The sequence below is a fragment of the Apteryx mantelli genome, chromosome 34, assembly GCF_036417845.1.
Source record: "Apteryx mantelli isolate bAptMan1 chromosome 34, bAptMan1.hap1, whole genome shotgun sequence".
In the NCBI taxonomy this organism is placed as follows: Eukaryota; Metazoa; Chordata; class Aves; order Apterygiformes; family Apterygidae; genus Apteryx; species Apteryx mantelli.
The window spans coordinates 1,880,726-1,908,107 of NC_090011.1; the positions used below are offsets into that span (position 1 = coordinate 1,880,726).

At 67.2% G+C, this 27,382-nt stretch overlaps 5 protein-coding genes and 1 non-coding gene across 10 annotated transcripts in view; 1 reads left to right on the forward strand and 5 right to left on the reverse strand.

Annotated features, from left to right (window-relative positions):
* Positions 1-19, reverse strand: part of TRNAE-CUC (transfer RNA glutamic acid (anticodon CUC)) — a 72-nt gene extending 53 nt beyond the window's left edge. The window contains exon 1 of the tRNA in view: positions 1-19. This exon is cut by the window's left edge and continues 53 nt beyond it. This is a non-coding gene — a tRNA (tRNA-Glu).
* LOC106487895 (histone H2A type 2-C-like) overlaps positions 1-1,782 on the reverse strand; it is a 4,042-nt gene extending 2,260 nt beyond the window's left edge. Inside the window, exon 1 of the mRNA XM_067314361.1 lies at positions 438-1,782. Within this exon, the coding sequence (XP_067170462.1) occupies positions 1,108-1,497 (390 nt within the window). The 5' untranslated portion in view covers positions 1,498-1,782 and the 3' untranslated portion in view covers positions 438-1,107. The remainder of the gene's footprint in view (positions 1-437) is intronic.
* LOC136994925 (histone H2B 5-like) lies at positions 1,782-2,380 on the forward strand. The gene has a single exon (XM_067314364.1). The coding sequence runs from the start codon at positions 1,827-1,829 to the stop codon at positions 2,205-2,207; it is 381 nt and encodes a 126-aa protein (XP_067170465.1). The 5' UTR covers positions 1,782-1,826; the 3' UTR covers positions 2,208-2,380.
* A 250-nt stretch (positions 2,381-2,630) lies between these two features.
* On the reverse strand, positions 2,631-6,842 carry JOSD2 (Josephin domain containing 2). Of its 2 annotated transcripts, XM_067314337.1 has the most exons (5): positions 6,582-6,838; positions 4,161-4,331; positions 3,950-4,075; positions 3,667-3,861; positions 3,400-3,590 (listed from the first exon to the last, which is right to left on the reverse strand). In XM_067314337.1, the coding sequence occupies exons 1-5, from the start codon at positions 6,647-6,649 to the stop codon at positions 3,491-3,493; spliced, it is 660 nt and encodes a 219-aa protein (XP_067170438.1). In that variant the 5' UTR covers positions 6,650-6,838; the 3' UTR covers positions 3,400-3,490. The 2 variants fall into 2 exon arrangements, with proteins under 2 accessions (XP_067170437.1, XP_067170438.1); XM_067314336.1 differs by having other exon boundaries at positions 2,631-3,861; positions 6,582-6,842.
* An 86-nt stretch (positions 6,843-6,928) lies between these two features.
* Positions 6,929-12,646, reverse strand: ASPDH (aspartate dehydrogenase domain containing). Of its 3 annotated transcripts, none has more exons than XM_067314342.1 (8): positions 12,629-12,646; positions 12,299-12,355; positions 11,516-11,657; positions 10,514-10,598; positions 9,617-9,766; positions 8,474-8,706; positions 7,319-7,470; positions 6,929-7,018 (listed from the first exon to the last, which is right to left on the reverse strand). In XM_067314342.1, the coding sequence occupies exons 2-8, from the start codon at positions 12,351-12,353 to the stop codon at positions 6,981-6,983; spliced, it is 855 nt and encodes a 284-aa protein (XP_067170443.1). In that variant the 5' UTR covers positions 12,354-12,355; positions 12,629-12,646; the 3' UTR covers positions 6,929-6,980. The 3 variants fall into 3 exon arrangements, with proteins under 3 accessions (XP_067170443.1, XP_067170441.1, XP_067170442.1); XM_067314340.1 differs by having other exon boundaries at positions 12,592-12,634; XM_067314341.1 differs by lacking the exon at positions 12,629-12,646 and adding an exon at positions 12,548-12,553.
* Positions 12,647-16,362: 3,716 nt separating this feature from the next.
* Positions 16,363-26,968, reverse strand: LRRC4B (leucine rich repeat containing 4B). Of its 2 annotated transcripts, none has more exons than XM_067314331.1 (2): positions 26,454-26,968; positions 16,363-18,444 (listed from the first exon to the last, which is right to left on the reverse strand). In XM_067314331.1, the coding sequence occupies exon 2, from the start codon at positions 18,405-18,407 to the stop codon at positions 16,377-16,379; it is 2,031 nt and encodes a 676-aa protein (XP_067170432.1). In that variant the 5' UTR covers positions 18,408-18,444; positions 26,454-26,968; the 3' UTR covers positions 16,363-16,376. The 2 variants fall into 2 exon arrangements, with proteins under 2 accessions (XP_067170432.1, XP_067170431.1); XM_067314330.1 differs by lacking the exon at positions 26,454-26,968 and adding an exon at positions 20,931-20,967.
* Between the last annotated feature and the right edge of the window lie 414 nt (positions 26,969-27,382).

The window sequence follows — 27,382 nt, forward strand, 5'->3', positions numbered from 1 at the left end:
ACCACTAGACCACCAGGGAGGGATGAAAACAACTCCTCATTCACAGTAGAAAAAGCTCATTTTTCGCCAAACAGGTGCAACATTCCCCTCGCCCCCGACACGGTACCAGAGCAGCCCCACGCCTACGAGCGCCGAAACGCCTCGGCCGGGGCAGGGGATGATGCTCCCGCCCGGCAGCGCCGGGGGCGGGGAGAGCGCAGGGCGGAACGGGCTTAGCGCTCCCCGGGGGCGAGGTTCAGCAGTGAGTACGGGACAACCCCACGAGCGAACGGCGGCTCCGACAGGAGCCGGGGGGGGGAAAGGAAGGCAGGGCGGAGGTATTCGCCGGGCATCACAGACGCGCCAGCAGAACACACTTAGATACAGCGGGGACACACTTAACATAGGTGGGGCAGAACTCGGTGTTCCCCTTCCGAGCCCCCCCCCAGGGGCCTCACCGGCCTCCTGCAGCGCCGTCACAGCCGAGCTCCACGAGCGCACGTCCGTCTTCAAGCCCCACAAGAGCAGCGCGCGGAGCGGCAGCTCTATCCACGCCGGGGAGCGCCGCATCCCCCCACCGGCAGTGGGGCAGCTGCTTCACACCGCCCACACACTGCACTGCTCTTCCGCTCCGCCCGCGCTGTCGCTCCCGCCGCACTGCCCGCACCGCTCCGCGCCGCCGCCTTTTATACCCGCGCCGCACTCCTCATTGGCTCCCCATTGTGCGCACGCGCGCGGGGAGCGTTACGAGACGGTGGGGGCGGGGGGGAGAAGTCGCGCGCGCAGAGGGACCGCTAGGGCGAGGCGCGCGGGCGGCGCTTTAAATTTCGCGGGCTCGGCGCTGATTGGCCAACGCCCGCTCCGGCGGGAAGGAGAAGGAGGAGGAGCCCGTGGGCCGCCCGGCTCCGCCCGCGGCCGCGCATCCCCCGGCCCCGCCGCTCTGCCGCGGCCGCCGGCCCCGCGCCGCTGCCTCCCCCCGGCCCCGCCGAGCTGAGTTGCAGCGCGACGTTCCGCCCCTCGGCCAGGACCGCAGCTCTCTCGCGAAGACGTGGGCGGCTCTGAAAAGAGCCTTTGGGGGGGGGGGGGGCGACGGGGCGCAGGCGCAGCCCCGGGGCGGCCGCGGCGCCCTCACTTGCCCTTGGGCTTGTGGCTCTCGGTCTTCTTGGGCAGCAGCACGGCCTGGATGTTGGGCAAGACGCCGCCCTGCGCGATGGTGACTTTGCCCAGCAGCTTGTTGAGCTCCTCGTCGTTGCGGACGGCGAGCTGCAGGTGGCGCGGGATGATGCGCGTCTTCTTGTTGTCGCGGGCGGCGTTGCCCGCCAGCTCCAGGATCTCGGCCGTCAGGTACTCCATGACGGCGGCCAGGTAGACAGGCGCGCCGGCGCCCACGCGCTCCGCGTAGTTGCCCTTGCGCAGCAGGCGGTGCACGCGGCCCACGGGGAACTGGAGGCCCGCGCGCGACGAGCGTGACTTGGCCTTGGCGCGCGCTTTGCCTCCCTGCTTCCCGCGGCCCGACATAGCGGCGGCGACTCGGCCCCGACACAAGCGCCAGCAGCGCTGCGCCGCCCGCCTGCTTCCCGCAGGCTTTATGTGCACGCGGGGATGCGAAAGGCGCCAGCGGATTGGCTGAGGAGGCCGCTGCTGCCGCAGCCAATGGCGAGCCGCGCTTTGGAGCCGCTTCTTTGCATGCGTCCCCGCCCCCCGCGCGCCCTCGGCCAATGGGAGGGCGCGGCCGCGGAGCCCTCATTTGCATAGCGCCGCTATAAAGCCGCGCCGCCGCCCCCCGCCGCCTCACTGCGCTCTGAGCAGCGGCGGCGACAGCAGCGACAGCAGCGACAGCAGCAGCGATGCCCGAGCCGGCCAAGTCGGCGCCTGCGCCCAAGAAGGGCTCCAAGAAAGCGGTGACGAAGACGCAGAAGAAGGGCGACAAGAAGCGGCGCCGCAGCCGCAAGGAGAGCTACTCCATCTACGTGTACAAGGTGCTGAAGCAGGTGCACCCGGACACGGGCATCTCCTCCAAGGCCATGGGCATCATGAACTCCTTCGTCAACGACATCTTCGAGCGCATCGCCGGCGAGGCCTCGCGCCTGGCGCACTACAACAAGCGCTCCACCATCACGTCGCGCGAGATCCAGACCGCCGTGCGCCTGCTGCTGCCCGGCGAGCTGGCCAAGCACGCCGTCTCCGAGGGCACCAAGGCCGTCACCAAGTACACCAGCTCCAAGTGAGGGGCGCCCGGGCTGCCACCACCACCCAACGGCTCTTTTCAGAGCCACCCACCTTCTCCCAAAGGAGCTGCCGCCACTGGGATCAGCAGGAAAACGTGCCTTAATGGCGTTGCCCCTAGCGCTCGTTAAATCCCCAACGTTTTGCCTTTCAAAATAGATCTGCTTCCTCCCTGTAGGCTATAAACACGTTAATTAAGGGTTTTATTCCCGGGGGTTTCTCCCTGCACATGGAAAAGCTGCCGTTGGGGAACCCTGATGGGGGACGGAGCGCCAAGGGTTGGCTTTGCTCCAGGGTGCAGCGAGCGTGGGTCCGTTTTGGGGCGGAAAATCGGGGTTAGTTGCCCCCAAAAGCTTGTGCTGAGCTTGGGATGGTCCCGTTCTCCCCCTGGGGGTGACAACAGGAAAAGCTACGGAAGAGCCACGAACCTGGAAATGAGGTTTTAATCACCCCACGGTGGGGGCGCGATCAGCGCCGCTCACCCAGCCCCCTCGCCGTAATTAGCGCCCGGCGTTAATTAACCCTGTTAATTAACCCCTCGAGGCCACCTCGGTCGCTGCAGAGCTGGGGGACGAGGGGGGAATCCGGCACCGGAGACAGCCGGAAACAACCGGCCCGGGTGCCGGAGATGCCGCTCCGGGCGGTGTGAGGGGAAATGTGCACAAGCGGTGTGTGACGGGTGTGCCGAACACGTGACCAGCGGGTACCGCGCATATCCGGCACGTGCAAGCAGTGCGGAAGGCGCACAAGCAGCGTGTGACACGCACAAGCGGCGTGTGACGCACAGCCGGCACACGGAACGCACAAGCGGCGCGACAGGCGTAAGCAGCGTGCGACAAGCTCAAGCGGCGTGTGGCACGCACAACCGGCACGCACAACCGCCGCAACGCGTTAAAACGCCCCGACGCCAACAGCGCCCCGCGGCCGGCTCCGAATTTTGGCAGGAAAATCCTGCGGCGGGGAGCAAAAAAGGGGAAAAAAAGAGGTGAAAACAGGCAAAATTAGGGGTTGCCGACGGGTGAAAAGGGCTCCCGGGCCAGCCGGGCTCCCGCCGCCCCGCGTGGTCCCTTCGCGGCGCCGGCGAGCACAACACCCAACCGGTTTCACACCGCGTCCTTTATCCCGCCGGGAGAAGCGTCGGCAGCGCCGGGCTCAACGTCGAGCCGGGGGTTTGCAGCGGGAAGCTCCCGTTCCGGTGCCGCTTCCCCCCCTCTATTCACAACCGCGCCGAAAACCGGTGCAAGCTGAACCTCCAGCGTCCGGTTCCGCGGGCGAAATCCCGCTGTCATTCCGGATTCAACCAGGCGCCAGCTTCTTCCACGGCTTTGGGCACCACGAGGAAAACCTCGCAGAGGCCTTGGGAGAGGAATTGCCGCAGGAAGGTCCTGACAGAGGGAAACAAAGGATTCTGGAGGTGGCGCCGGCGCCGGTGCCGCTCCGGCGGTGCCACCCGCTCCGTACCTGAGTTCTCCCTCGCCTCCGATGCGCGCCGGAGCCTTCAGCTTGGAATCGAGGTTGTAGTAGGTGCCGCGGAGCTGCCGCACCGCCAGCCAGTGCTTGCGGCTGACGGGCAGCGACACGAAGCCCAGCGAGACGTTCGACGGCACGTTGAGGATGAAGCCCACGATCCGGCCCAGCGCCAAGCGCTCCAGCGACCTGCTCGGCTCCGAGGGAAAGAAAACAGCGCGGGATGAAGGGAAAAGGGGTGGGAAAACAGTCGGGGAAGGGATGAGCCCGGCCTCACCGGCGTTTGTCCCACCACACCGCCGCCAACTCCAAGCTCTGCAGCGCCGCCATGATCACGTTGACGTCGTAGTTGCCGGTGCCGAGGACGCTGCGGTGCGGATTTAAACGAGCTTCGGGCGCCAGGCTGGAAAACAGAGTCGGAAAAAGGGAACTAGGGAGGGGAAACAAGCGGGAAACGCGGAGCTGCCTGTTTTTCCTCCTTTTCTCACCGTTTACAGATCTCGTCAGCCGCCTCCTGGGTGAAGCAGGGCCGCTGCAGCACGTTGTTGAGCGCGTGCACGGCGCACAGCTCCAGGCGCTGCCGCTCGTGGTACAGCTCCCGGCGCTCCGACGCCTCCTCTTCCGAGCCGCCTTCGGACATGGCGCCGCTCCGCCGCTGCCTGCGGGGTGCCGAAAGGGCCCCCCACACACTTTCCCCTTAAATCTTCCGGTTGCTTGCTCTGTACCTCCACCAGATCCCCTCCGAACGCTGTAGCTACCCCCAGCGCGCGCCTCCGGATACCCCCTAACAACCCCACGTGCCGACAGGAAACACCCAACTCCTCTGACCCCCCCCCACAGCCTTCCAGAAGCCCCCTGCACCCCCCAAAACACCCCCTTGACACCCTGACGCACCCCCAGGGTACTCCAGATACACCGTAACGACCCCAACAACCCTCCCGGACACCCGCAGCCCCCCGTGACACCTCCTTGAATCTTCCAGAGCTTTCCAGAAGACCCCCAGCAGCCCCAGGATACCCCCGGATACCCCCCAACAACCCCCCTGCACCCCCAGACACCCCCTAACAACCCCCCACGCACCCCCTGCACCTCCAGACACCCGCTAACAACCCCCCACGCACCCCCCGCACCTCCGGACAACCCCTAACAACCCCCCACGTGCCCCCTGCACCCCCTAACAGCCCCCCGCACACCCCCTGCACCTCCGGACACCCCCTAACAACCCCTCACGCACCCCCTGCACCCCCAGACACCTCCTAAAAACCCCCCACGCGCCCCCTGCACCCCCTAACAGCCCCCCGCACACCCCCTGCACCTCCGGACACCCCCTAACAACCCCCCACACACCCCCTGCACCTCCGGACACCCCCTAACAACCCCTCACGCACCCCCTGCACCCCCGGACACCCCCTAACAACCCCCCACGAGCCCCCTGCACCCCCTAACAACCCTCCACGCACCCCCTGCACCCCCAGACACCCCCTAACAACCCCCCATGTGCCCCCTGCACCTCCAGACACCCCCTAACAACCCCCCACACACCCCCTGCACCCCCAGACACCCCCCCACACACACCCTGTACCTCCAGACACCCCCTAACAACCCCCCATGAGCCCCCTGCACCCCCAGACACCCCCTAACAACCCCCCACGCGCCCCCTGCAACTCCGGACACCCCCTAACAACCCCCCACGTGCCCCCTGCACCCCCAGACACCCCCTAACAACCCCCCACGCACACCCTGCACCTCCAGACACCCCCTAACAACCCCCCACACACCCCCTGTACCTCCAGACACCCCCTAACAACCCCCCACGAGCCCCCTGCACCCCCAGACACCCCCTAACAACCCCACACACACCCCCTGCAACTCCGGACACCCCCTAACAACCCCCCATGCGCCCCCTGCACCTCCGGAAACCCCCTAACAACCCCCCACACGCACCCTGCACCTCCAGACACCCCCTAACAACCCCACACACACCCCCTGCACCTCCGGACACCCCCTAACAACCCCCCAAGTGCCCCCTGCACCTCCAGACACCCCCTAACAACCTCCCACGCACCCCCTGCACCTCCGGACACCCCCTAACAACCCTCCGCACCACCAGTACACCCCCCGACACCCCCCCTTGTAGCCTCCCAGGGTCTTCCAGATGCCCCCCTGCACCCGGACACCCCCCCGGACACCCCCTTGAGTCCCCCCTAGACAGCCCAGGACACCCCCAAACGCCCCCTTGAGCCCCCCCCCGAACACCCTCACACACCCCAAGGTGCCCCTGCAGCCCCAGGACACCCCCTTGCACCCCCTTGCACCCCATAACGACCCCCCCCAAGACATGCCCAGACCCCCGGATACCCTCTTGCACCCCCCAGGGCCTTCCAGAAGCCCCCCTGCACCCCCAAACCCCTGGAAACACCCCCTTGAGCCCCCCTAGACCCCTAAACGCACCCCCAGGACACCCCTAGACCCCTAAACACCCCCTCGCACCCCCCAGGGCCTTCCAAAAGGCCTCCAGCCCCCCCGGACACCACCTTGAACCCCCCCAGACACCCCAACAAACTTCCAAGACACGCCTGGATCCTCAGATACCCCCTAAGGGCCTCACACACACCCCAGGACACCGTCAGGCTCCCGGACACCCCCTTGGACCCCCCCCCAGGCACCCCAACACACCCCCAGGGCACCCCCAGATCTTCCGGACACCCCCTGACCCCCCCCAGGGCCTTCCAGTAGGCCAGCGGCCCCCCCGGGCACCCCCGGACCCCTGGGCCCTGCTCGGGCCTCGGCTCCCCGCGCCCCCAAGGCCCTCTCGGGTCCTCCCTGGTCCCCCAGGCCGCCCCCCGGCGCCGTCCCGCACCCCTCGGGCTCCCCCCGGGACCCCCCCGGCCCGACCCGGCTCGGCCCACCAAGAGGCTGCTCCCGGGCCGGCGGCGGCCGCATTCCCCGCGCCCGCCGGAACTACGGCTCCCGGCATGCCCTGCAGCTCCCGGCGTGCCCCGCGGCTCTGCTCGGCCGCGGCGGCCGCGGCTCCCGGCGTGCCCCGCGCCGCAGCCTGGAACTACAGTACCCAGCGCGCTCGGAGGGAGGGGGCCGCTCCCGGCATGCCCCGGGGCGCGGTCCTCCCGGCGGGCCGGCGGCCTTCCCGGCGTGCCCCGGGGCGCTGGCGCCCCCGCGGCGTCGCCATGAAGACGCGAGTCGTCCTGGTGTCACCGCCGGCTTTAATGTCCCCCCCCCTCGGTGACACCCGCGGCGCCCCCGGGCCCGGCCCCGTCCGTGTCCTCGTCCTCGTCCCTGTCGGGGCGGCCTCAGCAGAGCTGGACGCATCCGCCGTGTCCGCGGCAGGCTGGGAGGGAGGGAGACAAGATGGCGACTGAGGGGACATGGGGGGACATGGGGGACAAGGAGGGACATGGTGGGACACGGGGGACATGGAGGGACATGGAGGGACGTGGGGGACATGGGGGGTCATGGAGGGACATGGGGGACACAGGGGACACGGGACATGGAGGGACATGGGGGACATGGGAGGGACACGGATGGACATGGGACATGGGGGAACAGGGACATGTAGGGACATGGAAGGACATGGGGACACAGAGGGACATTGGGGACGCAGGTGACAGGCGCCAGGGCGGGTGCTCACCCAGGAGGCTGCTCCAGAAGGCGTCGCGGGTGGCCGTGCCGGTGACGGCCCCGGGCGTCGCGGGGTTGCGGCGGGTGCTGGTGACGCGCAGAGCCCGGCCCTGCTCCCCGACGCCCGTCACCTCCACCTCCACCACGTGCCAGTCGGGGACACTGCGGGGACACGGGGGGACACCCACCGTGCCGGGTGTCACGGGGTTGCGTCACACATCAGTGACGTGGGGAGCCCATCACCCCAACATCCGTCACCTCCTCCGTGTGCCAGGGGGACTTTGTGGGGGCACAGGGTGACACGGGACATCACAAGGGACATCAAGGGGACACAGGGGACATGGCACACGCAGCGTTGTGGCGTTGCGCTGGATGCCACCAATGCGGAGAGCCTCCTCCCTGACACCCATCACCATCTCCATGTGCTGGGGGGACACTGGAGGGACATGAGGTGACACAGAGGGACATGGTGGGACACATGGGTGACATGGGGTGACACAAAGGACACACCGTCCCAGGCATCCCGGGGTGGCACTGGGCACAGGTGACAAGGAGAACCTGTCCCTGATGCCCATCACCTCCTCCATGTGCCGGGGAGACACTGGAGGGACATCGGGTGACACAGAGGGACACGGTGGGACACAGGGGTGACATGGGGTGACACAAAGGACACACCGTCCCAGGCATCCCAGGGTGGTGCTGGGCACCGGTGACAAGGAGAACCTGTCCCTGATGCCCATCACCTCCTCCACGTGCCGGGGGGACACTGGAGGGACATCAGGTGACACAGAGGGACACGGTGGGACACAGGGGTGACACGGGGTGACACAAAGGACACACCATCCCAGGCATCCCGGGGTGGCGCTGGGCACCGGTGACAAGGAGAACCTGTCCCTGATGCCCATCACCTCCTCCATGTGCCGGGGGGACACTGGAGGGACATGAGGTGACACAGAGGGACACGAGGTGACATGGAGGGACATGGTGGGACACAGGGGTGACATAGGGTGACACAAAGGACACACCGTCCCAGGCATCACGGGGTGGCGCCGGGCACCGGTGACAAGGAGAACCTATCCCTGATGCCCATCACCTCCTCCACAAGCCATGGGGACATTGCGGTGACGCCGGGGGGAACGGGGACGTGGGGGGTGGCGTCACCCACCTGGGGTCAGCCACCAGGCGGGCGAGGACGCCGTCGAAGCCGAGGCGGGGGGCGGCCACGCAGGCGGCCGCCATGGTGTTGACGTTGTTGGGGGCCAGGGCGCAGAGGGGACGCACGGGTCCCTCGTAGAGCACCGCGGGGCCACCGGCCGCCACCGCCGCCGCCAGCCGCTCCCGCAGCGTCCCCTCCAGCCGGAAGCTCTGCGGCGCCTTCGTCATCGTCACCTTCAGCGCCTGGCGCGAGGGGACGCCGTCACCCACCCCGGCACCGACCCCACGGTGGCCTCCAACACCGCATTGGCGCTCGATGCGATGGTGCCCGGCACGGTGCTGTCACCCAACCGGATGTGGGCACCAACCCGGAGCTGGCATCAACCCAACGTTGTCACCCAACCACACATGGTCACCAACCCAACGCTGTCACCATCCCAGTGCCATCACCAACCCAACACCATCACCCAACCGGACGTGGGCACCAACCCAATGCTGGCACCACCACCCAACCAGACACCATCACCCAATTGAACATGGTCACCAACCCAACACTGTCCCCAACCCAATGCTGTCACCCAACCAGACATGGTCACCACCCCGATGCCAGCATCAACCCAATGCTGGCACCCAACCAGATGCCGTCACCCAACTGGACATGGTCACCAACCCAACACTGTCACCAACCCAACGCTGGCACCCAAGCAGATGCCGTCACCCAACCAGTGTCCCCACCCCAGGGCTGACAGCAGCATCCGTACACTGGATGTCCTCACTGCCCCATGATGTCCTCAACCGCACGGTGTCTCCAGCCCCATGGTGTCCCCAATCCCATGGCGTCCACCCCACGGCATCCCCCACCCCACGGCGTCCCCGCCCCACGGCTCACGGCCAGCGTGCCGGTGGCATCCACGCACCGGATGTCCTCACAGTCCCACAAGGTCCCCAACCCCGCGATGTCCCCACTCCTTGGTGTCCCCGACCCCACGGCGTCCCCGCCCCACGGCTCACGGCCAGCGTGCCGGTGGCATCCATGTGCCGGATGTCCTCGCAGCCCCACAAGGTCCCCAACCCCACAGTGTCCCCAACCCCACGATGTCCCCACTCCTTGGTGTCCCCCACCCCACCCCACAGTGTCCCCAACCCAGCTCACGGCCAGCGTGCCGGTGGCATCCATGCGCCGGATGTCCTCGCAGCCCCACAGGGCGCCGCGGGGCACGTAGAGCGTGTGACCTCCGCGTTCCGCCGCCTCCCGCAGCCGCCGCTCCGTGTCCGGATCCGCCAGCGCCGTTGGGGACCCCAGCTGGGGGACAGCCGGGGGTCACCCGCCGTCCCCAACGTCCCCTCCCGCTGGCCCTGTTGTCCCCAGCATCCCCAGCATCCTGACGTCCTCCGTGTCCTGTCCCCAGTGGCCCCGCTGTCCCCCATGTCCCAGCCCTACTGTCCCCATCGTCCCCATGTCCCCAATTTCCTAGCACAAATGGCCCCGCTGTCCCTGGTGTCCCCAATGTCCCCTACGTCCCAGCCCCAATGTCCCCATCACCCCCCAATTCTCCGTGTCCCCAGTGCCCCATCCCCAATGACCCCCCTGTCCTCAATGTCCCCGGTGTCCCCGATGTCCCCTGTGTCCCTGCCACACTGTCTCCGTTGTCCCCATCATCCCCATGTCCCCAGTGTCTTGGAACCACTGTCCCCAATGTCCCCACATCCCAGTGTCCCCAATGCCCCAGCCCCACTGTCCCCATCATCCCCACCGTCCCCAAGTCCCCAGTGCCCCAGTCCCAATGTCCCCAACGTCCCCACTGTCCCAGCCCCAGTGTCCCCGATGGCCCAACCTCCCTGCCACCCCCAACAGCCCTGAGGTCCCCAGTGTCCCGCCGTCCCCATGTCCCTGCTGTCCGCACATCCCCTCCTCCCTAATGTCCCTCGTGTCCCCAACGTCCCCACCACCCTCACAGCCACACACCCCTGCCATCCCCTCCCTGCTGTCCCCAATGTCCCGTCCCCACTGTCCCCACCACCTCGTCCCTGTCCCCCTCCGTGTCCCCACCATGAAGTCAGCGTGGGCCAGGATCTCCTCGCCGTGCTGCTGGGCCACGCAGGGGTGGGCCACCTCCACCACCAGGTCCACGGCCCTGGGGGACACGGGGGGGGTGACATGGGGACGTGGGTGGCCATGGGGACGTGGGGATGGAGGGGGGCGACGTGGAGGTGACACGGGGGTCCTGGGGGTGGCACAGAGCTGACGTAGGCGGTGACACGGAGGTCCTGGGGGGCGACGGGGGTGGTGACACAGGGGTTCGGGGAGGTAACGTGGGGGGTGACACGGGGGTGACACGGAGCCCCGGAGGTGACAGGGTGGAGGTGACAGGGGCGGGCTGATGGGGGGTGACGGTGGTGACTCACGTATGGGGCAGAGGGTGACGGGGGGGGGTGACGAGGGGCGATGGGGACTCGCGCGTGGGGCAGGAGGGCACAGAGGTGACCTGGCAGGGTGACAGCGGCGACGCACAGGTGACAGGGGGTGACAAGGGGGGGGTGACTCACGTGTGGGGCAGGAGGCAGCAGTGGGGCAGGGGGCGACAGAGGGCAACAAGAGGCGGCAGGAGGGAGGTGACGGGGTGACAAGGGGCGCCGGGAGGTGGCAGGGGGTGACAAGGGGGGTGACAAGGGGTGACAAGGAGGTGACAAGGGAGGGTTACAAGGGGGGGGTGACTCACGTGTGGGGCAGGAGGCAGTAGTGGGGCAGGGGGTGACGGAGGGCAACAAGAGGCGGCAGGAGGGAGGTGACGGGGTGCCAAGGGGCGCCGGGAGGTGAGAAGGGAGGTGACAAGGGAGGTGACAAGGCGGGGGTGACAAGGAGGGTGACAAGGAGGGTGACAAGGAGGGGGTGACTCACGTGTGGGGCAGGAGGCAGCAGTGGGGCAGGGGGCGACAGAGGGCAGCAAGAGGCGGCAGGAGGGAGGTGATGGGGTGCCGAGGGGCGCCGGGAGGTGGCAGGGGGTGACAAGGGGGGGTGACAAGGGGGGTGACAAGGGGGGGGGTGACTCACGTGTGGGGCAGGAGGCCGAGGTGGGGCAGGCGCAGGGGGGGCGGCAGGGGCCCCAGGCGGGCGCCGTCGCGGGCCCACACGAAAGCCAGCGCCAGCCCCGAGCGGGGCCCCTCGGCCAGCAATTGCCCCGCCAGGAACTGCCCTGGGGCAACAACCGCCCCGTCGGGGGGGGGGGCAACTGCCCCACAACTGCCCCCCCCGGGGGCAAAAAAACCGCCCCACAACTGCCCCCTCCCTCCCCCTCCAGAACTGCTCTGGGGCAACAACTGCCCCGCAACTTCCCCCCCCCCCCCAGAACTACCCTGGGGTAAAAACTGCCCCCCCAATTGCCCCCCCCACAGCCGTTTGCCCCCCCCAAAGCCTCTGTTTGCCCCCCCAGCCAATTGCCCCCCCACAGTCTCCGTTGACCCCTTCAGCCCCCAAATGCCCCCCCCCAGAGCCCCCGATTGCCCCCCCCAGCCCCTAATTGCCCCCCAGCCCCCAAATTACCCCCCGCACAGCCCCCAATTGCCCCCTCTCAGCCCCCAGTTACCCCCCCACAGCCCCCAGTTGCCACCTCAGCCCCCAATTGCCCCCCTCAGCCCCCAGTTACCCCCCCACAGCCCCCAATTGCCTCCCCGCAGCCTCCATTTGCCCCCCCCGCAACCCCCAGTTGCCCCCCCACAGCCCCCAATTACCCCCACAGCCCCCAATTGCCCCCCCCAGAGCCTCAATTTACCCCCACAGCCCCCAGTGGCCCCCCCAGTTCTCCCAGTTGCCCCAGTTGCCCCGGGCCCGGCCTACCCAGTTGCCCGTAGCCCAGGATCCCGACGCGGCGGCACCGCGGGGCCTCCGCCATGGCTGGGTCAGAGGTCAGGGGTCAGGGGGTCAGGGGTCAGGGGTCAGCGAGCCCCCCCGGACCCCTAACTGCCCCCCCAGCCCCAGAACTGCCCCCCTCGGACCCCTAACTGCCCCTCAGCCCCTAACTGCCCCCCCGAGCCCCAGAACTGCCCCTTTTAGCCCCAAATCTGCTCCCTAGCTGCCCCCACTGACCCAAAACTGCCCCATCTGACCCCAAAAACTGCCCCCCTCCCCACCTGCCCCCGCTCGGCGCAACAGGGCCCCAACGGCGACCTTCGGCCCCGGCGGGTTAATGCTCAACTCGGACGCCTGGGCCCCTCCCGGCGGGGCGGGGGTCAGGGGTCACCCGGGGGGGGGGGGGGGGAGCCCGGGCGCCTGGGTCCCCTCGCCCCGCCGGGCGCCGTTGCCGTGGCGACGGCTCCGCAAGCCCCGCCTCCTCCCCCCACACCCCCCCGTCGCCGTGGCGACGGCTCCGCAAGCCCCGCCTCCCCCCCCACACCCCTCCGTCGCCGTGGCGACGGCTCCGCAAGCCCCGCCTCCCCCCACACACCCCCCGTCGCCGTGGCGACGGCTCCGCAAGCCCCGCCTCCTCCCCACACCCCCCGTCGCCGTGGCGACGGCTCCGCAAGCCCCGCCTCCTCCCCACCACCCCCCGTTGCCGTGGCAACCAACCCCCTCCTCCCCCCGCCCCGCCGCAGGCCACCGGCAGTGTTGCCATGGCGACGGCGCGCCGCCCCTCCCCTCCCCCGCCGCGCGCAGTGTTGCCACGGCGACCGGCCCGTTGCCATAGCGACGAGCATCCGCAGCGCGCCCCCCCACCCCCCCCGGGAGCCGCCGTCACGCGTGACGGAGCCGTGGGGCCCCCCCCCCCCCCCCCCCGGCGCACAGAGGCTCCCGGCGGCGGTTGGAAACACCGTGATGGATTTTTATTAAAATAGGAAAGTCGGCGGCGGCGAATCTTTAAAAAAAAAATCCCCCCCCCGAGGGGGGGGCCTGGGGGGGGGCCCCGCTCCCCCCCCCTCCCCCCACCACCACCACCACCGCGGCGGGGGGGGGGTTGTTCTTTTCGGTGGGGTGGGGGTTTTTTTTGGGGGGGGGGGGAGGTGGGTTTCGTCCGGGGGGGTTTTGTTGTCGGTGGCGGCGGTTTTTTTCGGGGGGGGGGGCCCCGGCGGGGGGAGGGGCCGCAAGCAAGCGAGAGCACGGCGGGGGGGGGGGCGGCGCAGGGGACCCTCGCACGGGGCCGTTGCACGAGGCCACGTGTTGCACGAGGCCATTGCACGAGGCCGTTGCACAAGGTGACATGTTGCACGAGGCGACATGTTGCACAAGGCTGTTGCATGAGGCCGTTGCACAAAGCCATTGCACATGGTGACATGTTGCACGAGGCCGTTGCACGAGGCCATTGCACAAGGCCATTGCACATGGTGACATGTTGCACGAGGCCATTGCACGAGGCCATTGCACAAGGCGACATGTTGCACGAGGCCATTGCACGAGGCCGTTGCACAAGGTGACACGTTGCACAAGGCCGTTGCACGAGGCCATTGCACAAGGCCATTGCACAGGGCCACACGTTGCACAGGGCCATTGCACGAGGCCGTTGCACAAGGCCATTGCACAAGGTGACATGTTGCACGAAGTCATTGCACAAGGCCATTGCACGAGGCCATTGCACAAGGCCATTGCACAAGGTGACACGTTGCACGAAGTCATTGCACAAGGCCATTGCACGAGGCCGTTGCACGAGGCCACACGTCGCACGGGGCCCTCGCACGAGGCCGCCGTTCGCACAGGACCATCACACCGGGCCGGCGCACCGGGCCGTCACCCCACGCCGGCGCCCAGGCCCCCACGTCGCACGAGGTCCCCCGGGGCTGCAGGCAGCGCTGCCGCATCCGTGTCTCTCGCACGCCGTCCGTGGAGGCGCTTCGGGGCGGGGGGGGGGGAGGCTGCACGAGGCCCCCGTGTCGCACGAGGCCCCCCCCAAACCCGCGTCTTTTGCACGCCCTCCTCGGAGGCGCTCGCGAAGGGGCCGCGCGTCGCCCCCCCCCCCATCTGCGCCTCGCACGACGCTGCACGTTGCACGAGGCCCCACGGTGCACGAGGCCGGCGGCGCGCGACTCCGCGCACTGCACGTCGCGCAAGGAAGCCGTTGCACAACTCAATGCATTGCACAAAGCTGCTGTTGCACAAGGCCGTGCATTGCACAAAGCCGCCATTGCACAAGGCCGTGCATTGCACAAAGCTGCTGTTGCACAAGACTGTGCATTGCACAAGGCCGTGCATTGCACGAGGATGCCATTGCACAAAGCTGCTGTTGCACAAGGTTGTGCATTGCACGACGCTGTGTATTGCACAAAGCTGCCATTGCACAAGGTTGCTGTTGCACAAGGCCGTGCATTGCACGAGGATGCCATTGCACAACCCCGTGCATTGCACAGTGCCATGCATTGCACAAGGCTGCCGTTGCAGAAAGCTGCTGTTGCACAATGTTGTACATTGCACAAGGATGCCATTGCACAACGCTCTGCATTGCACAAAGCCACCATTGCACAATGCCATGCATTACACAAGGCTCCTGTTGCACAAGGTTGTGCATTGCACAAGGCTGCCGTTGCACAAGGCCGTGCATTGCACAAAGCCACCACTGCACAATGCTCTGTATTGCACAAGGCTGCTGTTGCACAAGGCTGTTGTTGCACAACACCATGCATTGCACAACACTGTGCATTGCACAAAGCTGCCATTGCACAAAGCCACCATTGCACAAGGCTACACATTGCACAAAGTTGCCGTTGCTCAAGGCCGTGCATTGCACAGAGCTGCCGTTGCACAACACCATGCATTGCACAAGGCCGTGCATTGCACAAAGCCGCCATTGCACAACACCATGCATTGCACAAAGCTGCTGTTGCACAAGGTTGTGTATTGCACAAAGCCACCATCGCACAAGGCCGTGCATTGCACAAAGCTGCTGTTGCACAAGGCCGTGCATTGCAGAAAGCCACCACTGCACAATGCCATGCATTGCACAAAGCTGCCGTTGCACAAGGCTGTGCATTGCACAAGGATGCCATTGCACAAGGCTGCTGTTGCACAAGGCCGTGCATCACACAAGGCTGCCATTGCACAACACCGTGCATTGCACAAGGTTGTGCATTGCACAAAGCCGCCGTTGCACAACACCGTGCATTGCACAAGGCCGTGCATTGCACAAAGCCACCGTTGCACAACACCGTGCATTGCACAAGGTTGTGCATTGCACAAAGCTGCCATTGCACAACACCGTGCATTGCACAAGGCCGTGCATTGCACAAAGCCACCGTTGCACAACACCGTGCATTGCACAAGGTTGTGCGTTGCACAAAGCCGCCATTGCACAACACCGTGCATTGCACAAGGTTGTGCATTGCACAAAGCCGCCATTGCACAACACCGTGCATTGCACAAGGCCGTGCATTGCACAAAGCCGCCGTTGCACAACACCGTGCATTGCACAAGGTTGTGCATTGCACAAAGCCACCATTGCACAACACCGTGCATTGCACAAGGTTGTGCGTTGCACAAAGCCGCCGTTGCACAACACCGTGCATTGCACAAGGTTGTGCATTGCACAAAGCCACCATTGCACAACACCGTGCATTGCACAAGGTTGTGCGTTGCACAAAGCCGCCATTGCACAACACCGTGCATTGCACAAGGCCGTGCATTGCACAAAGCCGCTGTTGCACAACACCGTGCATTGCACAAGGTTGTGCGTTGCACAAAGCCACCGTCGCACAAGGCCGTGCATCGCGCAAGGCCGCCGTCGCGCACCGCCGCGCACCGCACAAGGCCACCACCACCACCACCACCGCCCAAGCGCGCCGCACCAGCCCGCCCGCGCCCAACCGCACCCCCCGCACCCCCAAAACCCCCCCCAACCCCACCTCGCCCAGCGCCGCAGCCCACCCCACCACCCCCCACCCACCCTCACCCCCTTCCTCCCCGCGCCGCCCACCCCAAACCCCCCCCCAGAAGCTCAGATCTGCGTCTCCTGCACGTTCTCCTTGGAGGCGCTCTTGAAGAGCAGCGGTTCGTGCACCGAGTTGAGCAGCGGGTTCTTGGCGCAGCCCAGGCCGCCGCCGGCGCCGCCGCCGCTGTTGCCGTAGTGGGCGGCGAAGGCGGCGTAACGGTCGAGGTGGTCGCGCTCCAGAGCCGGCAGCGCCAGCCGGTTGTCCCCACCACCGGCGGCGGAACCGGCGGCAGCGCCCAACTCGTCCTCCACGTTGATGATCTCCACGGCGCGCGCGGGGCCGTGGTGCTTGTGGCGCTGGTGCTGCTTGCGCAGCTTGTAGAAGGCCACCAGCATCACGGCCGCCATGAAGGTGATGGCCACGAAGCAGCCGATGATGATCTTGGTGGTCTTCAGCACGTCGTCCAGGTCCTTGAGGCCGCCCTCGGCCGCCGCCGCCGCCGTGACGGGCACCGTGAACGCTTTGGCGGTGGCCCGGGTGGCCGGCGGCGCCGTGGAGCCACCACCAGGAACCCAACCAGACGTTGGTGTAGGTGCCACCTCCGTCTTGGGCGCCGCATCTTCCCCACCGCCGCCACCATCCGTGGTCTCCACCGTGACGGTGGTGAAGTAGGTGTAACCGGTGGCGGCGGCGGCCGCTGCGGCGGCGGCGGCGGCGTCGGCGGCCGACACGTTGAGCGTGGCCGAGGCGGTGGTGTTGCCGGCGGCGTTGGTCACCATGCAGGTGTACTGGCCCGTGTCCTGCACGGTGACGTTGGTGAAGTTGAGCGTGCCGTCGTGCAGCACCGAGATGCGCACCCGGTACGAGCCGTGCGTCATCAGCGTGCCGTTGGGCGTCAACCAGTTGACCGACGTCATGGCGGTGCCCGTGCGGCACTTGAGCTCCGCCGCCATGCCCTCGGTGACGTTGAGGTCGGCCGGCGGCTCCACGATGACCGGCGCGTAGCACGTGAAGTGGCTCTGCTCCAACTCGCCGATGTAGCGACCCCGGAGCGCCGGCGGCGCGTGACACCGGGCGCAGCACGTCGTGTTGCTGGGCACCGTCTCCTTGAGCCACCAGCTGAGCCAGAGGACGTCGCAGTCGCAGCGCCAGGGGTTGTGGTTGAGGTGGACGCGCTCGAGGCGCCCCAGCGGCGTGAAGAGGTCGTGCGGCAGCGACGCCAGGCTGTTGTGCGCCAGGTTGAGCTCCTCCAGCGCCTTGAGGTCGTCGAAGGCGTTGCGCTCGATGGCGCCCACCTGCGCGTGCATCAACCACAGCTTCCGCAAGCTGCCCAAACCTTGGAAAGAACCCGGGCGGATCAGATCCAACCGGTTGCCCGACAGCTCCAGCTCTTCCAACCGCACCAACGCCGTCAAGTTGGGGATCTCCTTCAGGTTGCACATGCCCAAGTTCAGGTAGCGCAGGTTGACCAAGCCTTCGAAAGCCGCCTCCGAGATGTACTCGAGGCGCTTGAGCTCGCCCAGGTCGAGGCGCCGCAGCGACGGCACCCGGTTGAAGGCGTACGACGGGATGCTCTCGATGGGGTTGTTGCGGAGCCACAGCTCGCGCAGCTTGGACAGGTACTCGAAGGCCTGCGTGGGCACCGTGGTGAGGCGGTTGTCGAAGAGCTCCAGCGTGTTGAGGTTGGGCAGCCCGTTGAAGGCGCCCACCTCCACCTGCCGCACCAGGTTCTTGCTCAGCTGCAGGATCTCCAGGTGCCGCAGGTGCTTGAAGGTGTCCGTGCGGATCACCTGGATGTGGTTCTCCTGCAGGTTGAGGTACCGCGTGTTCACCGAGATGCTCGCCGGCACCTCCAGCAGTTCCCGTCGCGTGCAAACCACCCGGCTCGCTTGGTTGCTGCAAGAACAAGCGGCCGGGCAGGACGGAGGGGCCGGAAAAGCCGCCGCCGCCGCCGGCGTCGTTCCGCCTCGCGCCGCTTCCGGAGGTTGCAGCAGCAGCAGCAGCAGCGGCAGCAACCAGGCGGCCGCAGCGGCCGCCGCCGCCGCCGCCGGCGTCATCCTAGCGGGCCACCGCGCCGCCGCCGCCGCCGGTGTCATGGCCAAGGGGCATCGTCCGGCCTCAGGGGCCCGGGCGCTGCGGGAGAGAAGGGGAGAGAGGCGGGTTAGTGGGTGGGGGTTGGGGTGGGGGGTTCCCGGGGGGGGGGAAGGGGGTGGCGGGAGGGTTCGTGGGGTGCGATGCGCCGTGCACGGTCGGAGCAATTGCACCGTGCGTGGTCGGTGCGATGCAACATGCACCACCAGTGCGATGCACCGTGCATGGTCGGTGCAATGCAACGTGCATGGTCGGTGCGATGCACCGTGCACCACCAGTGCAATGCACTGTGCACAGCCAATGCAATGCACCACCAGTGCAATGCACCATGCACAGCCAGTGCAATGCACTGTGCATGGTCGGTGCGATGGATTGTGCATGGTTGGTGCAATGCATTGTGCACCACCAATGCGATGCACCGTGCATGGCCAATGCAATGCACCATGCATAGTCAGTGCAATGCACCGTGCACCACCAGTGCGATGCACTGTGCATGGTCGGTGCAATGCATTGTGCACCACCAGTGTGATGCACCGTGCACGGCCAGTGTGGTGCATTGTGCATGGTCAGTGCAATGCACTGTGCACCACCAATGCAATGCACCGTGCGCAGTTAGTGCAATGCACCATGCACCACCAGTGCAATGCATTGTGCACCACCAATGCGATGCACCGTGCGCAGTTAGTGCAATGCACCATGCACCACCAGTGCAATGCATTGCGCACCACCAATGCGATGCACCGTGCATGGCCAATGCAACGCACCCCCAGTGCAATGCATTGTGCATAGTCAGTGCAATGCATTGTGCACCACCAGTGTGATGCACCGTGCATGGTTGGTGCAATGCATTGTGCATGGCCAGTGCAATGCACCGTGCACCACAGTGCAATGCATTGTGCACCACCAAAGCGATGCACCGTGCACAGCCAATGCACCGCACCGTGCACGCCCGGATCGGTGCAATTTGCACGCCCAGATTGGCGCAATTTGCACACCCAGATTGGTGCAATTCACATGCCCGGATGGGTGTGATTCGCACACCCGCTGCGGCGCCCCGTGCACACGCGCCCGGGTGCAGCGCGCGGGGCCGCCGGCGCCCCGTCCCCGAGAGCTGCGACGCTCGCACGCCCCGCCCTGCGCACACGCGTGTGCCAGGCACACGCCCTGCCCTGCTGGCGCACGCTCCGGTGCACACATGTGTGCACGCACCCCTGTGCACGCAGACCCGTGCACACGCGTGTGCGCGCTCCTCCAGCCCCCCCGTGCACACGCAGTCATGCACACGCGTGTGCACGCATCTCTGGCCCCCCCATGCACACAAACCCATGCACACGCGTGTGCACGCACCCCCGTGCACGCGCACCCATGCACACGCAAGTGCACGCACCCACATGCACGCGCACCCATGCACATGCATGTGCACACACCCCCGTGCACCCAAATCCATGCACACGCGAGTGCACGCACCCACATGCACCCGCACCCATGCACACGCGTGTGCACGCACCTCCAGCCCCCCCGTGCACGTGCACCCATGCACACGCGTGCACGCCCGCCCGTGCACCCACACCCCTGCGCACGCGCGTGCACGCACCCCTGTGCACACACACCCATGCACCCGTGAGTGCACGCACCCCATGCACGCGCACCCATGCACACGCGTGTGCACGCACCTCTGACCCCGCCGTGCACGCGCACCCTTGCACACACGTGTGCAAGCCCCTCTGTGCACGCACCCCCGTGCACGCACATCCATGCTTACACGCATGCACGCACCTCCGGCACCCCCCCCGTGTACATGCACCCATGCACACGCGTGTGCACGCACCTCCAGCCCCCTTGTGCACCCATACGCATGCACACGCGTGTGCACGCACCTCTGACCCCCCCGTGCACACGCAGCCATGCACACGCGTGTGCACGCACCTCTGACCCCCCCGTGCACACACAGCCATGCACACACGTGTGCACGCACCTCTGACCCCCCCGTGCACACACAGCCATGCACACGCGTGTGCACGCACCTCTGACCCCCCTGTGCACGCGCACCCATGCACACGCGTGTGCACGCACCTCTGACCCCCCCGTGCACGCGCACCCATGCACACGCGTGTGCACGCACCTCCAGCCCCCTTGTGCACCCATACGCATGCACACGCGTGTGCACGCACCTCCGACCCCCCCGTGCACATGCAGCCATGCACACGCGTGTGCACGCACTTCCCACCCCCCCATGCACCCACAACTATGCACACGCGCGTGCACGCACCCCCGTGCACCCCCATCCATGCACACACACGAGTGCACGCACCCACATGCACGCGCACCCATGCACACGCGTGTGCACGCACCCCCGTACACACGCACCGATGCACACGCGCGTGCACGCACCTGCAGCCCCCCCCCCGTGCGCGCGCACCCCCATGCACACGCGCGTGCACGCCCCCCCCTCCTTGCACGCGGCCCCCCCCCCCACGCGCGCTCCCCACCCCCACCCCCACCCGTGGGTTCCCCCCCCCCGGCCTCACCCTGCGCCGCCGCAGCCCGGCACCGCGGCGGGGACCCAGCGCTGAGCGACCCCCCCCCCCCGGGCCCCCCCCTCCCTCCCTCCCCCAGGCGCGGCCCTGCCGCCGCTCGGCGCCTCGCAGCCTGCGCAGCCTTCCTCCTCCTCCTCCTCCTCCTCCTCCTCCTGCTGCTCCTGCTTCCTGCGCCCCCCCCCCCCGCCGGCCCCGCTTCCTGCAGCCGCCTCGGCGCCTTCCGCCGCGCCTCGCTCCCCCCCCCCCCGGAACCCCCCCCCGGCGCCCCCTTTTCGCGGCCCTCCCTTTGCAGCCTCCTTTTTGCAGCCCTTTTTTTTTTTTTTGGCATCCTTTTTTTTTTGCATCCTTTTCTTTGCATCCCCTTTTTGCATCCCCTTTTTTTGCATCCCTTTTTTTGCATCTGCTTTTTGCATCCCTCTTTTTTTTTTGCATCCCTCCTTTTGCATCCCTCTTTTTTTTGCATCCCCTTTTTGCATCCTTCCTTTTGCATCCCTCTTTTTTTGCATCCCCTTTTTGCATCCTTCCTTTTGCATCCCTCTTTTTTTGCATCCCCTTTTTGCATCCCTCCTTTTGCATCCCTCTTCTTTTTGCATCCCCTTTTTGCATCCTTCCTTTTGCATCCCTCTTTTTTTTGCATCCCTTTTTTTCCATCCCCTTTTTGCATCCCTCCTTTTTTTGCATCTCTTTTTTGCATCCCTCCTTCTGCATCCCTCCTTTTTTTGCATCGCTTTTTCTGCATCCCCTTTTTGCATCCCTCCTTTTTTTGCATCCCTTTTTTTGCATCCCCTTTTTGCATCCCTCTTTTTTTTGCATTCCCTTTTTGCATCCCTCCTTTTTTTGCATCCCTCCTTTTGCATCCCTCCTTTTGCATCCCTTTTTTTGCATCCCTTTTTTGCACCCTTTTCTTTGCATCCTTTTTTTTTTGCATCCTTTTTTTGCCTCCCTTTTTTGCATCCCTCCTTTTTTTTTTGCATCCTTTCGGCATCCCTTTTTCTTTAATCCCTCCTTTTTTTTGCCTCCCTCCTTTCTTCGCATCCCTTTTCCTGCCTCCTTCCTTCCCGCGCCTCTTCTTGCGCCCTTCCCTTTTTGCACCCCACTTTCCCGCGCCCCCTTGTTGCAACCCCCCCTTGCTGCACCCCGCTTTGCATCTCCCCTTTTTGCACCCCCCTTTTTGCACCCCTCCTTCCGCCGGGCCCTGGGTGCCCGCACCCACCCCGGGGACCCCCCAACCCCCCCCTGCTTCGCCGCGGCCTCATTAGTCTTTCCAAGCACACGGCGGTGCAGCCCCCGCTGCCGCCCCCCCCCGCTTCCCCGGCCCGGCGGCCCCCGCGGCACCGCACGGAGCTTCCCGGCATTGCACGGAGCTTCCCGAGGTGCAACGAGCCCCCCCGGCATTGCACGGAGCTTCCTGGGGTGCAACGAGCCCCCCCGGCATTGCACGGAGCCCCCCGGCATTGCACGGAGCTTCCCGAGGTGCAACGAGCCCCCCCGGCATTGCACGGAGCTTCCCGGGGTGCAACGAGCCCCCCCGGCATTGCACGGAGCCCCCCGGCATTGCACGGAGCTTCCCGGGGTGCAACAAGCCCCCCCGGCATTGCACGGAGCTTCCTGGGGTGCAACGAGCCCCCCTGGCATTGCACGGAGCTTCCCGGCATTGCACGGAGCTTCCCGGGGTGCAACGAGCCCCCCCGGCATTGCACGGAGCTTCCCGGCATTGCACGGAGCTTCCCGGGGTGCAACGAGCCCCCCCGGCATTGCACGGAGCTTCCCGGCATTGCACGGAGCTTCCCGGGGTGCAACGAGCCCCCCTGGCATTGCACGGAGCTTCCCAGCATTGCATGGAGCTTCCCGGGGTGCAACGAGCTCCCCCGGCATTGCACGGAGCCCCCCTGGCATTGCACAGAGCCCCCCGGCATTGCACGGAGCTTCCCGGGGTGCAACGAGCCCCCCCGGCATTGCACGGCACTGCATGGACTCCCCAGCACTGCACCGCACTGCACGGACCCCCCCGGCACTGCACCATCCCCCCCCAACGCACACCCCAGTGCTGCACGAAACTGCAAGGGGCCCTCGGCACTGCACCCACTGCACCCCAGCACTGCACTGCACTGCACGTCCCCACTGCACTGCAAAGCGACGCCGCTCCGCGCACTGCACGTCCCCGTCGCACTGCAAAGCGACGCCGCTCCGTGCACTGCACGTCCCCGTTGCACTGCACGTCCCCGTCGCACTGCAAAGCGACCCCGTTCCGTGCACTGCACGTCCCCGTTGCACTGCAAAGCGACGTCGCTCTGTGCACTGCACATCCCCGTTGCACTGCACATCCCCGTTGCACTGCAAAGCGACCCCGCTCTGTGCACTGCACATCCCCGTTGCACTGCACATCCCCGTTGCACTGCAAAGCGACGCCGCTCCGTGCACTGCACATCCCCGTTGCACTGCACATCCCCGTTGCATTGCACATCCCCGTTGCACTGCAAAGCGACGCCGCTCCGTGCACTGCACGTCCCCGTTGCACTGCAAAGCGACGCCGCTCCGTGCACTGCACGTCCCCGTTGCACTGCAAAGCAACGCTGCTCCGCGCACTGCACGTCCCCGTTGCACTGCACGTCCCCGTCGCGCTGCAACACGAGGGAACCGGCCCGTAAACGAGCTCGTTAAGCGTCTCGTTAATCCCGCAGCCGAGCAGGGCCAGAGGCAGCGAGCGAGGCGGCGCAGTGCAAATGCAGTGGGCACCAACCCCCCCCCCCAGCTCCCGGACCCCTGGGCCCATCCTGGACGCTTGCGCCCATCCCGGACACCTGGGCCCATCCAGGACGCCTGGGCCCATCCCGGACGCCTGGGCCCTTCCTGGACGCCTGGGTCCTTCCCGGACGCCTGGGCCCTTCCCGGACTCCTGGGCCCTTCCCGGACACCTGGGCCCTTCCCGGACACCTGGGTCCCTCCCGGACGCCTGGGCCCCTCCCGGACGCCTGGGCCCCTCCCGGATGCCTGGGCCCATCCCAGATGCCTGGGTCCCTCCCGGACGCCTGGGTCCCTCCCGGACGCCTGGGCCCCTCCAGACGTCTGGGCCCTTCCTGGACGCCTGGGCCCCTCCCGGATGCCTGGGTCCCTCCCGGACGCCTGGGCCCCTCCCGGACGCCTCCCCCCCCCCCCCAACGACGTGACGAGTTTCCCAAGGCCTCGATGCGGCGGAGCGGGGGAGGGGCCCGGACGCCTGGGCCCCCCCCCGTCCCCATCCCCTCCCCTCCCCCCCCCGGGGGACACACACGCGTGTGCGGGGGGGGGCACACGCCTCGCACACGCGTGTCCGCACATACGCTCCCCCCTCCCCCGCACGCTGCCCCCTATAGCTCCTATGGGGGGGTGGGGGGGGCCCTATAGCCCCTCGGCGGCCTGGGGAAACCCTATAGGCCCGGGGTGGGGGGGGACCCTATAGACCCTATAGACCCTATGGGGCTGGGGAAGGCTGGGGAGGCCCCTATAGCCCCCATAGGGCCGGGGGGGGCTCCGTGGTCCCTATGGGGCCGGGGGGTGGGTGGGGAGGCCCCTATAGACTCTATAGACTCCCTGAGGACACCCTATATTTCCCCCAGGCCCCTATAGGGCCGGGGGAGGCCTATAGACCCTATGGGGCTAGGGAGGGCTGGGGGGGGCCCTATAGTTCCTATGGGATTGGGAGGGACCCAATAGGGATGGGGGGGGGTCCCCTATAGTCCCTATAGGGCCAGGGGAACCCTATGGTCCCTATGGGGCTGGGGCGAGGGCGAGGCAAGGCCCTATAGCGGCCAGGGGGTCCCTATAGGGTTTGGAGGGCCCCTATAGCCCCTATGGGGGGGGTCCTGTAGCCCCTGTGGGGCCGGAAGGGAACCGAAAGGGCTTGGGGGGGGGCCCTAAAGTCCCTATAGGGTTGGGGGGGGCTGGGGGAGCCCCTATAGCCCCTATGGGCCTGGGGGAACTTGCAGGGGGCTCCTATAGACCCCATGGATCTGGGGGGGGGGGCTCCTATAGTCCCTATAGGTCTGGGAAGGGGGGCTGGGGGGCTCCTATAGTCCCTACAGGCCCGGGGGGGTCTATAGGATTGGGGGATCCCTATAGCCCCTATGGGCTGGGGGGATGCCTATGGGTCTGGGGGGCCCCTATAGCCCCTATGGGAGCCGGGGGGATCCCTATGGGTCCAAGGGGGCCCCTAAAGCTTCTATAGGGTTCAAGGGGGGGGTTATGGCTCTGGGGGGGGCCCTGTGGGTCAGGGGGGCCCCTATAGCCTCTATAGGGTTCGGGGGGGGGGCCTATGGCTCTGGGGGGACCCTATGGGTCGGGGGGGCCCCTATAGCCTCTATAGGGTTCAAGGGGGGCCCTATGGGTCGGGGGGGGCCCCTATAGCCTCTATAGGGTTGGGGGGGTCCTATGGCTCTGGGGGGACCCTATGGGTCGGGGGGGCCCCTATAGCCTCTATAGGGTTCAAGGGGGGCCCTATGGGTCGGGGGGGCCCCTATAGCCTCTATAGGGTTGGGGGGGGGCCCTATGGCTCTGGGGGGGCCCTATGGGTCGGGGGGGCCCCTATAGCCTCTATAGGGTTCAAGGGGGGCCCTATGGGTCGGGGGGGCCCCTATAGCCTCTATAGGGTTGGGGGGGGGTCCTATGGCTCTGGGGGGGCCCTATGGGTCGGGGGGGCCCCTATAGCCTCTATAGGGCTCGGGGGGGGCCCCTATAGCCCCTATGGGAGCTGGGGGGGGGGGGTCGGGCCTCGCCGCATCCCCCCGCCGCGTCGCCCCCCCCCCCCGTATCCACGGGCTCCCGTCGCCGCGGCAACCGTCGCCGAGGCACCGAGCATCCCCCCCCCCCGGGAACCCCGGCAGCCGGGGGGGGGGGGGGGACTGGTCCGTACTGGGGGGACTGGTCTGGACTGGGGGGACTGGTCTGGATTGGGGGGACTGGTCCGTACTGGGGGGACTGGTCTATACTGGGGGGACTGGTCCGTACTGGGGGGATCGGTCTGGATTGGGGGGACTGGTCTATACTGGGGGGATCGATCTGGATTGGGGGGACTGGGAGGGACTGGGAGAGACTGGTCTATACTGGGGGGATCGGTCTAGACTGGGGTGTCGCAGGGGACTGGTCTGGACTGGGGGGACTGGTCGGGAATGGTCTATACTGGGGGGACTGGTCTGGATTGGGGGGGACTGGTCCATACTGGGGGGATCGGTCTAGACTGGGGTGTCGCAGGGGACTGGTCTGGACTGGGGGAACCGGTCGGGAATGGTCTATACTGGGGGAAGCGGTCTGGACTGGGGGGGGACTGGTCCATACTGGGGGGATCGGCCTGGACTGGGGGGACTGGTCCATACTGGGGGGATCGGTCTAGACTGGGGGGTTGCAGGGGACTGGTCCATACTGGGGGGGACTGGTCTGGACTGCTCTATACTGGGGGGGATCGGGCCGCGCTGGGGGATGGGACTGGTCCATACTGGGGGGAACTGGGCCGCGCTGGGGACCCGCCCCGGCCCCTCTCACCGGGCAGCGGCCGCGGGGGGGCCCCGTGCGCGGCATCCCGGGCCCGATCCGCTGCGCTCCGCTCCGGGTGTTCGCTCCAGCCGCTGCCGCTGCCGCTGCCGCTGCCGCTGCCGCTGCCGCTGCCGGTGCCGGTGCCGGTGCCGGTGTCGGTGTCGGTGTCGGTCCGCTGCGGCTGCGGCTCCGCTCCGGGGCCCGATCCGCGGCCGCGCCGCTCCCGAGCTTGGGCCGCTCCGCTCCGGGGCTTCTCCGGCTCCGGTTCGGCTCCGGCTCCGGTTCGGCTCCGGTTCCGGTTCGGATCCCGTTAGGTTCCGCTTCGGTTCCGCTTCGGATCCGGCTCCGGTTCGGTTCCGCTTCGGGCTTTGCCCGGCTCCGGTTCGGTTCGGTTCCCGTTCGGCTCCGCTCCGGCTCCCGCTGCGGCTGCGGCCCGGCTCCCGCTAAGGCCCGGCCTGGATCGCGCTACGGCCCGGCCCGGATCGCGTTCGGCTCCGGCCCGGATCGCGTTCGGCTCCGGCTGGGCCCTGACACCGCCCCCCGGGCCAGGCCACGCCCCCCGCGCCAGGCCACGCCCCCCGGCGCGGCGACCCCGGAGGGGCGGGGGGAGGGGCGGGTCCCCGTGTCCCCCCCCCCCCATCGTGTCACATCCCCACGGCGCCTCCCCGTGTCCCCACATTGTGTCCCCGTGTCCCGTCCCCATGTCCCTGTGCCACCTCCCCGTGTCCCCGTGTCCCCCTGGTGTCCCTGTGTCCCGTCCCCATGTCCCCAGGTTGTGGCCCGGTGTCCCATCCCCGTGTCCCATCTCCATGTCCCTGCGCCACCTCCCTGTGTCCCCAGGTTGGTTTCCCGTGTCCCATCCCCATGTCCCCACATTGTGTCCCCGTGTCCCGTCCCCATGTCCCTGTGCCACCTCCTGTGTCCCCATGTCCCATCCC